Here is a 9,891-nt window from a genome sequence, read left to right as displayed (position 1 = left end):
CGAAACTGGAATCTATGCTGAAATACCCAAGTGCCTGGGGGGTGCTGCCATGGCCCAGGAGTGACATGGCTTCCCCAGCAGCCAGAGCCCACCCCTGCGCCAGATAGGTCTTGGGTGACCCAGGATGGCCGCCAAGCCTCACCGACCATGTGCAACAGTGGCGGCTTCTCACAGAGGGGGTCCCTGGGTGACAGAGACCTCCAGAGACCCCTCAGACACCCTTGGGGAGACTGTGTCTGACCCTTCAAAAATAGGAAATGAGAGCTCGGGTGGAAATGCTCACAATTTCCTGCATGTCTCAGATGGTTGTTTTCTTACATGGTCGGGCCGTACTTTAACTTGGTTTATGGAAATGAATCAATTTCACGATTCCTCAAATCAATAAGGTAAAAAGGAAAAATAATAAAACATTCAATCTAACTTTGGTGACGTTAGCCTCAGGACTTTCTGTGCTGGCCTAGAGCTCTGGTCAGGTGCGGAGGGACTGGCTTCCAGCCCTCCTCCTGCTTCCAGGAGGCAGAGGCCAAGTGTGTCCTTTCTCCCTGGTGAAGGGGCTTATGGCCACTGGCCCAGTTCCAACCTAGGAAGGCCAGGGAGCTGTGCCTTCCACCTCAAGTCTGAGGCATTAAGCTTGACCTTCGAGTTGAAATCTGGGTCGCAGCTACCCAGCTTTGTCCACAAAGCCCCAGATGACAAGAGGCTGAGCCCCCAGCTTTGACAGTGATAGGAGAGACCAGGAGAACCTGGAGGTATCAGAGTGCCAGAGAGCGGGACAAGGGCTGGGGGCTCCATAAACACTAGGGTTCTTAGTTTCCTTCTACAAATCCAAATTGCTGGTGCTCGCAGCCACCATGCAGGGTGGCTGGGGCTGGGTTTGGCCATCACAAGGCAGCCCAAGACTTCCTGGTCCCCAGATCCTACCAGGTCAGAATCAACAAGTTTTGGGGTGAAGACACAGGAAAGCACAAGTGTGTGTATTGCTAGAACAGTCTGGAAGTGCCCCACCAGGTTAACCCTCCAGAGCAGGGGGAGTCCTACCTCCAACCCCGCAGTCGCCTGTATCTTGTGCAGATGAGCTCACACTGGAGCGTAACACTGCCACCTGTGTCCAAGGAGGTGGGCGTGCAGGGCCTGGCTGTGGTGGGGACAGGAGAGCTGGCCTTTGGAGCCTCTAGGGACACTTCCAGAGGGAAGGTGGGTAGGACTCAGTCTGGGGCAATGACTGGCCCAGCTGACCTCTTTAGTGCAAAACCCAATCAAGGGTGCCGAGGAGGGGCAACCGTGGGGTGGATGGGCATCCAGGAAGTGGGTTGATACCCAGGCTGGAGCTGGTGCCATTCCCCAGAGCCAGACCTCAGAGATGGGCAGTGTGGAGGGGAGGAGGGGGCAGCAGAGAGGGGTCCCATCCCTTCCCATCAGCAGAACCTGGGCAGAGAGTGGTGGGGAAGCCTCAGAAGTGCAGCTGTGGACGGACGCTCGGGCCTCGGCACATCCCCACCTCAGGGCCTGGCTCACTCGAAGGTCTCCCACTGCTTCCTGAGCTGCTCCACCGAGCCTGGGGCTGGGGCCGGGGCTGGACTCGGGCTCACATCTTGCTTGGTTTTCAGTAACAGATCCTCAAAGGGGTCTCTGGCCTGCTGAGGAGCAGAGGGCCGCAGTGCTGGCTCCAGACCTTGGGGAGGCCTGGGAGGCAGAAGCGGGGGGTCTCCAGGCCTCAGGGCCAGCCCCTGCTTGGCCTCAGCAGCCCTGGCACTTGAGCGGGCCAGGGGCAACGTTCGAATCCTTGAGGGGGGGACTCCTGGAGGGCCCAGCGGCTGTAGGGGGCTGGTGTGTGTGCCCATGGGCATCTGGCCAAAGAGGTTGGGCATGGAGAGGGCGGAGAGGTTGGGCTGAGACCTGTGAGGGGCACAGAAGCCAGTGCTGGACAGCAGGAGGCCAGATGCAAAAGCCGACCCCAGGGAAGCCGGAGGGGCCCCGAAAGGCCCGGCTGGTGTGGAGACCAGGGGCAGGGTGGGTGGGGCCGCTGGCATGGATGGGACAAAGGGGTTGAGTGGTGGCTGTGGGAATGGAGTGGGTGTCCCCACAGAGGGGAAGGTGAATTGGGGGGTGAATGGGGTGGCTACATTCGGGGCAGTATGGCGTGGCGGGAGGGTGCTGCCTGACCAGGCTGTGCTCAGCGGGTCCAGGAGGGCGAGCAGTGCGTCACTGCTAGTGCCCGAAGCTCCGGGGCCGGGGCTGAGCGGCTGGAGCAGTTCAGTGGGGCCTTGGGGGACAACACGAGGGAGGAGCCCTGGGAACAGGGCAGGGCTCAGGGCAGCTCGCCTGCCCTGATCCGTCTGCGGCTGTTCTGAGAAGTCACCAAGTTCGGTGCTGGCAGCCTGGAGCTTGGCCGGGCGGGCAACAGGTGGTGGAGGCACAATGCCCAGCTCTGGGGTCTTCCTGCCTTGGGGCCGGGGGATAGTGATGCTCCCCAGAGTAGGGGTGGGCACCTCCTCCTTGTCACTGGGGTTCAGGATGCTGTCCTGGTTCTGGGGCCTTCGAGGCAGGGCCAGGGAGTTCCCGAGTAGGGCCAAGGGCTTCTCAGGCGAGGCAGCTGGGGGCTTGCTGGGGATGGCCATGTCGTCCTGGCCCAGGCTCCAGAGCTTGTTGTATGGGTGGGCAAGCTTCAAGGCCACCGCCATCCCGCGGCTCCTCTCGCTCCCGCCCAGGTCCAGCCTCTGTTGGGAGGGAAGGAGGTCGGCAGTGACCACAGGCTGAGTTGGGACATTTGTGTGCCCATTCCTACACCCTTCCTGTGTGCTGGGCCAAGATGTGTGGCCCATTAGCTCCTCGGACTTGGGGCAGCTGGGGGGACTCCCCCAGGTCACCAGCAGGGGACCCAGGTGTGCTGGGACTCCAAGCCCAGGCTCCTCTCACTGTGTGGCACAAAGGAACTCAAGAGGAAGCTCTCATCCCTTTACGCCAGTGGTGGTTGCCAAGGGGTTTTAGGAAAGGGACTCCAGCTACTGGCTGGCTCTTTTTACTTTTCAGATCACAGGCACCTGCGACCACCAGTAAGCTTGGGAGGGCAAGTGAGACTCAGGGCCTGGTGGAAGGCACCCTGGCTGGGGAGAAAGGAGGAGGCCGAGTTTGAGTCCTGGCTCTGCCATTTCCAAGCTGCACAGCCTGGGCGCCACTCCCCTTCTCTTGGCCCAAGGTCCTCGTTCCCAGGAGGGAACACTCCGGAGTGACTGAGCTCTGTGAACCCCACAGTGTGACCCAGTGATGCAAAGTCGAGAGCCCCCACTTGCAAGTGAGGAACCTGAGGCATGGAGAGGGGATGTGATGGATTGGAAGTCACGCTGGAAATGGCACATTGATTTGCATTCATAATGCAGAACCAAGAACTTTGATCCAAAGGCTCTGCCAAGGAGCCGTGGCGGGGATGGACAAAATCCCAGTTCCAGCAGGGGTGTGAGGAGGATGGCTGGCAGCACCCGCCCCCTGTCTGATGCACAGAGTGGGGCAGGTTTCCATTTGGCTCCAGCATCTTCTCCTACCATCACTGTTAGGGTGGTGTGGGCCCTGGCACCCGGGGAGGGCTCTGCAGTCAGACTGACCCTGAGCGTTGGCCGAGGGCCTTGGAAAGTCACTGTTTCTCTGTTAGTCTTTTCCACTGTTACATGGGGGTCCCACCTCGAGTGTAGACAGTGCCATCCCCCTCTCTTGCCCATGCCCTACCTGATAGTCAAAGGTCCCTGGCTGCTCCCTCAGGTCTTTGGGGGCACGAAGGTCCTCCAGGCTCTTGGCCTGGCCCAGTGGCTGCAGTGGGGCCTCCATGTCCAGGTTGCTGAAGACGTCTTCCAGAAGGTCAATGCTGGCAGCTCGGTCAGGGGGAGCTGGGACAGGGCCCACGGGCTTCCGCAAACGCTGCTCTGGACTCTCTGCCTCGTCGCCTTCCGCACTGTCCGACTCCTTGAGTGTCCTATACGGCTGCGGCCTGCGGGGAGAGAGAGCAGGCTGGCCCCTCCCATCCAGGCCTTTGGGGAGGAGCAGGCAGCCTCCAGCCCAAGCACATGGAGGCCTTGAGGGGTACACGCGGGAGCCTTCGGGACAGGAGAGTGCCCCAGGGTCTCCGTGAGGGCAGGAGTCTGGGAGGGTGCAAGGGTGCAGGCTGGGCATGCCAGTGGTCCTGGGGTTGGGAACAGGGGCATCGCTTTGGCTCTCGTTTGCACTGAGGGGACTCATTTAGTGCCCCAAACTACTTTTCACAAAACTGGCTGGTGAACTTGTGAGACATTCAGACAAGGTGGGAGAAACAGGCAGGCTGGGGGGGGCTCCCAGGCCGGTGGACGTGCTCTTCTTGTTCCCATGCCACTCCCCTGTGTGGTGACCTATCCATAGCCCCAGTTGGGCTCTGTGAACAGCTCATGGGGAACAGAGATGGGGAAACTTCCCGGGGGGTAGCTACCCACAGTGTCCCAGGGGGAACTTGTCTGGGCCTGAGATTGTCCTGATAACCTTAGTTCCAGCGCTGGTCATGCCATTTCTTGCTGTGGGACCTATGGCAGGTCACTTAACTCTCTGAGCCTCAGGCACTCAGGGGTTGGTGGTGGTTACATGCGTAAATGCAGTGCCCGGCACACAGCAGACACGCAGAGGCTGGTGACAGCATCGATCACTCTCCAGTGAGCGTGGCTGTCACACAGGCTCTGTGCTAGCAGCTTTCTGTACTTTTACACATCAAAACCTTTTGGCCATTGGCCCAGCGCCGTGGCTTATGCCTGTAATCCCAGTGCTTTGGGAGGCAGAGGCAGGTGGATCACTTGAGGCCAGGAGTTCAAGACCAGCCTGGCCAATGTGGTGAAACCCTGTCTCTACTAAAAATACAAAAATTAATGAGGTGTGGTGGTGCATGCCTGTAGTCCCAGCTACTCGGGGGGGCTGAGGCAGGAGAATCACTTGAACTTGGGAGGTAGAGGGTGCAGTGAGTCAAGATCGCATCACTGCACTCCAGCCTGGGTAACAGCGCAAGACCCTATTTGAAAACAAAAACAAAACAAAACAAACAAAAAAGCACACCACTACGTTGCAGCTGATCCAAGTACAGGTCACAAAGCGTTCCACTTGCCTTCTGGTCCCATGGACCTGAGTCCCAGGTTACCACTGGGTACATGGAGAGGCAGCGCCTGGGTCAACTCTGACCTGTAGTGGAGCCCCAGTGGGAGCTGCATCTTGCCTCTTCTAACCCCAAGGCTGGGGCTGGTGGTGGCTCCAGGCCAGGCGGAGAAGGCACCCATGGCGCTGGTAAAGTGGGGGAAGGGCACCACCTGGCGGTCAAGAGTAGGCTCACACTGAAGGCTCACTGAAGGAACCAGGGAGGGGGCATAGGGGAGACTCATCGAACAGTCCCAGTGATGGGCAGGGACTCCATCAGAGTACCGTCTCGCTGAAGCAATGCAAGCAGTCCAGAAAGTGGGAATTGCACCCTACTTTATGGATGAGGAATGGAAGCTCAGAGCATTACATAACTCACCTATTCACACAGCACCCACAAGAGGTGGAAATGAAAGCCAAGTTTGAGAGACTTCAGACGTCCCTCGCTCACCCCGACCAAGGAATTAGAGACGCTTTCATCAAGATGAGCACAACCGAAAGGGTTAAAGTCAGTGTGCTTCTTGAACTTAAGGAAACAGTGTTCTTTTTAACCCATTTTGAGTTAGGATGGGCCAGTTTTTTTTCAAGTACCCACACGCACAGAGGCCTGTCCAGACCTCTGAGGTCACGGGCTAAGGAAGTAAGCTCTCACCATTATTTAAATAATTAAGTCGTCAGTTAGTTCAAAGAGAATATGATGGAGCTGGGCCTTGGATTTGACCTGGTGGGCTCCTGGCTGGGAGCAGGGTACCTTTTCCCAAAAGGTGTTTTATGTTGACACGTGGGTAGACATTTCTTATGCCAATGGTCCTATTTTTGTTCTAATTAGCAACAGAAATAACTAATACATTAAGACTATGATATCATAGATATTATTGCTTAGGAGAAGACTAATTTTTAAAACGTTTAAAAAAATAGAAACAGATTTGATATACATCAAAAGGAGGCGGGCAGATCACGAGGTCAAGAGATTGAGACCATCCTGGCCTACATGGTGAAACCCTGTCTCTACTAAAATTACAAAAATTAGCTGGGCATGGTGGCGTGTGCCTGTAGTCCCAGCTACTCGGGAGGCTGAGGCAGGAGAATTGCTTGAACACGGGAGGTGGAGGTTGCAGTGAGTCAAGATCATGCCACTGCACCCCAGCCTGGTGCCTGGCGACAGAGCGAGACTGTCTCAAAAAAAAAAAAAAAAGTTATGAGCGATGCTTGGATGTTGGATGACACCAGCTTAGGCCACTACTTTCTTCTTCTTCTTCTTTTTTAAGGCAGAATCTTGCTCTGTCTCCCAGGCTGGAGCCCTGCAAGCACAATCTCAGCTCACTGCAACCTTCGCTTCCCGGGTTTAAATGATTCTCATGCCTCAACCTCCTGAGTAGCTGGAATTACAGTGGATGCCACCACACCCAGCTAATTTTTGTATTTTCTTTTAGAGATGGGGTTTTGCCATGTTGGCCAAGCTGGTCTCAAACTCCTAGCCTCAAGCGATCCGCCTGCCCCCGGCCTCCCAAGTGCTGGGATTACAGGTGTGAGCCACTGCGCCCGGCAAGGCCGCTACTTTCCAAGTGAGGACACTGGGAGGGGAGTGATTTGCCTGGATCCCCAGTGACCTGGTGACAGGAAAGGCTCAAGACCCTCTGACCCTGTGGGGTTGACGACAGGAGGCCGAGCAGTCTGGGGATTATAAGGTCCCCAGAGGAACCCACGAGTCACCCCAGGGGGAGGGACCTGATGCTGGGGTTTAGGAATGGAGAGGGTGCAGGGGACACAAGGGAGAGGCTCGAAAAGACGTCTCCTGTGTAGTGACCACAACGATTAACGTGCTCCCCGGAAGGTTGCTGTGGACACCGTGGGCATCCAGCAAAGGGCAGTTTCCCTTCCCTTAAAGGCTCCCATTGAAAACACACAACCGTGTTAACAAGGAAGACAGACAAAAGCTGTCTACCTGCTCAATCCCAGCTCTGAAACACTTGTGGGTGGAGAGGCAAGAGCGGATAAAGAAGGGAGGGCAACAGCAGCTTAATTTTAGGGGTGCCTGGATGGTGGGTGAAGCTTTTAAAATCGCTACTTGTAATTGGTGTGAAGCTTAGGCTATAAATAATAATGATTAAAATTATCTAAAAAGTCAGGCACATCAGAGCACTTGGATATGCTGGCGTTAATATACACATTTCACATGAGGAACGTTTTCTTTTTTAACTTAGACTCTGACTCCCGTCTCCATGGCTTTGCAAGACATGCTGAGCTAGAGAAGGACTTGGAGATCAACCACCAGGCTAATTGTAGCCACCAATTCCAGCAGCAGTCAAACACATTTTCCCCCTAAGGAAAGGGGACCAGTGCTCCGGTATCACCCTGTCACCTCACTCTATTGTCACAGCCCCTGTAGGGCTGGCAGAACGGACACCATGAGAAGTGGAGGTGGCTTCCACCCTGCATGTTGACATCGGCAGGCAGCAGCTCCAGGCACCCCCACCCAACACAAAGGCAAGCAGCACCAGCCCCCCGCTTTCCCCATGCAGGCCCACAGAGTCACCAAGCCGAGGTCAGGGAAATGGAAGAAGGAAGGAGAGACCATTCAAAGGGAGCAGAGAAGAAAAAGCTCTCGGTGAAGCCAGAGCTCGGGCCCTCTTCCCGCCGGCATTCATCGTCAGAGGAGTCTTCGGAGAGGAAGACCGCATAGTGTCGCAAGGGCTTTACCAGGCTGGGGCAGAGGAAGACAAAAGAGAAGAGAACAGGCAGTTAGGGGCGCCCTCAGAACTTCATGTGCAGGTGGGAAGCAGGGCTCAGGGCTCCACGCCAGGCCCTGCCTCCCTCTGCCAGCCTGGGGTGGGGGCTCCCAGGTGAGGGCTGATGGGCTCCGAGCAGAGGAAGCTGATTTTAGACAGAAAAGAAACTAAATTTGCTACATGTCCAGAGCCTTAAACTCATGATCCATCACATGGGACCTAGTAATTCCACTTCCATTTGGTTAACCCTCAAAGTTAGCAAGGAGTCACAGCTGAAGACGTTCAACACTGCTGTTTATAATATTGAAACATGGAACAACCGACATTTTCAGCAACCACCATCTGGCACAGGGGCTGCTTCTTGTCCTCCCATGAAAAGTAATGTTCATGAAGACAAAGGTAAAGATGAGGCGGAACTGCAATCATGCCGCATTCGGTGTCATTGGCTTATGGAAAAACTCATAGAAAAAAGACTGGAAAGGTACATGGCTAAATGTCAGTAACAGCCAGTGGAATCATGGGTGATTTCTTTCCCTCCTGCCTCTTTTTATTTTTCTGTGTCTTATACGGTTTCTACAATGAGCATATCTACTCCAATAATCAGGAAGAAATAAAAAATAAAAAAGTTCAAGAAAAAAGTGAGCCACGTGGAAGCACACTGGTGAGAAGGCCCTTTTCTGATTAGCGGCTACTCTCTGGAGCTTCCCTCAGATGCCTCTTCAGAGAGTCTTTTTCATCTGTGATATGGAAATTAAATATTCATTATTATAAAAAATGCATCTCCCTTGTCAACCACCTGTGAGCCCTACCTCTATAAACACAAACACATACACAGCCTGGAGAAACTCCACGCCTGGCTCCTATGAATTATATGCTGACCAGGGCCTGCCAGACAGAGGCTGTGTGCTCAGCAGAGGCGAGCTGGACCAGGCAGACCAGGGTTCAAATCCTGGCCTGTGTGCTGGGGAACAGGTGTCTCTGTGCACCCCACCAAGAGGCGCTTTGAACCTGCTGGGTATGAGCAGACCCAGGGGTGTTCCATGCCCCTGCCCCATTCTACGGGCTGGCTTGCTCTGAGGCAAGTGAAGTTTGGGGAGAATGCGGGGTGGGCGGGCTGGCATGGCTATCTCCTCTCCCCTCACCCCCAGCCAAAGCTGTCCCCCTTCTCTGCTTTCCGTGCTGGAATTCTTTTGAGGTTTTATTTCAGGAAAGCCACAGCTGGCGAGTGAATGAGAGACAGTGGCTGTGCGGGGGACGGGTGAGTGGCCTGTGCCTGGGCTTTGCTGCAATCTGCAGGGCTGGTGCCGTCCCAGCAATTTCACATCAGAACCCCTACTTCCTCCCACTGACCCCAGAGGCTGGCCTGGCAAAGACTTTTGTCCTGGAACTGCAGTGGTGGTCGAGGCTCTGGGGGGGAAGCCACTAGCTCAGGCTTACACATGGGAAGAGGCGTGTCACAGCGCTGGGCTCTTCTCTGCTCCCAGGCTGCCCTGCTGGCTGTCAGCGGCAAAACACAACTCAGCTCTTCCGGGACTAGAGAGGGCTCTGGTCCAGGGGGCATTTTCCCACCTCAATGGAGAGGCCAGGAAGACCTGACTTGCAGGCATCTCGGGGCCAGGGTGCCTGGCTCCTGCCACCTCCACAGTGAATAAGGCAGAGCAGAAAGGCCACCCTTCACATGGCCACCAGAGTCTCTCTGAATCACAAACCCACAGTTGTCACTGTCCTGCTAAAACCTACGAATGTGTCATTCTGAACGGTGATCTTGCTGCAGTTGGTGGTATGGTGAGTAAATCAATCTGCGGAGCAAAGGGTTAGGAACGATAATGCGCAGGCATTTGCGGGGACTCGTTTCAAAGTTAGGGGGCGCCCACTCTCACTCTGTAGCACTGACTGTTCTGAGCAGGTGAGAGGCTGAGGGTGGGCAGGCCGTGGGCTTCCGCGGCACTCTGGGGAGCTGGTGGGATGCGTTGCTGAGCGGCCGTGCCAAGCCTGAGCTCCGAGCAGGGCAGTCTCCATGCTGTAT

At 55.7% G+C, this 9,891-nt stretch overlaps 1 protein-coding gene across 5 annotated transcripts in view; it reads right to left on the bottom strand.

The window, feature by feature from the left end:
• Nucleotides 1–815: 815 nt before the first annotated feature.
• DENND1A (DENN domain containing 1A) overlaps nucleotides 816–9,891 on the bottom strand; it is a 545,115-nt gene continuing 536,039 nt past the window's right edge. For 2 of the 5 annotated variants that reach the window (XM_037745641.1, XM_017548402.2), the window contains 3 exons: nucleotides 7,712–7,840; nucleotides 3,721–3,979; nucleotides 816–2,717 (listed from right to left, as the gene is read on the bottom strand). In XM_037745641.1, the coding sequence (XP_037601569.1) occupies nucleotides 1,512–2,717; nucleotides 3,721–3,979; nucleotides 7,712–7,840 (1,594 nt within the window). In that variant the 3' untranslated portion in view covers nucleotides 816–1,511. The remainder of the gene's footprint in view (nucleotides 2,718–3,720; nucleotides 3,980–7,711; nucleotides 7,841–9,891) is intronic. The other 3 variants (XM_017548407.2, XM_037745642.1, XM_017548403.1) reach the window with 2 other exon arrangements.

Source organism: Cebus imitator, unplaced genomic scaffold (assembly GCF_001604975.1).
Source record: "Cebus imitator isolate Cc_AM_T3 unplaced genomic scaffold, Cebus_imitator-1.0 Scaffold206, whole genome shotgun sequence".
Lineage (NCBI taxonomy): Eukaryota > Metazoa > Chordata > Mammalia > Primates > Cebidae > Cebus > Cebus imitator.
Note: the sequence above shows the minus strand (reverse complement) of the source record. Positions and strands in the feature narration are given on the sequence as shown.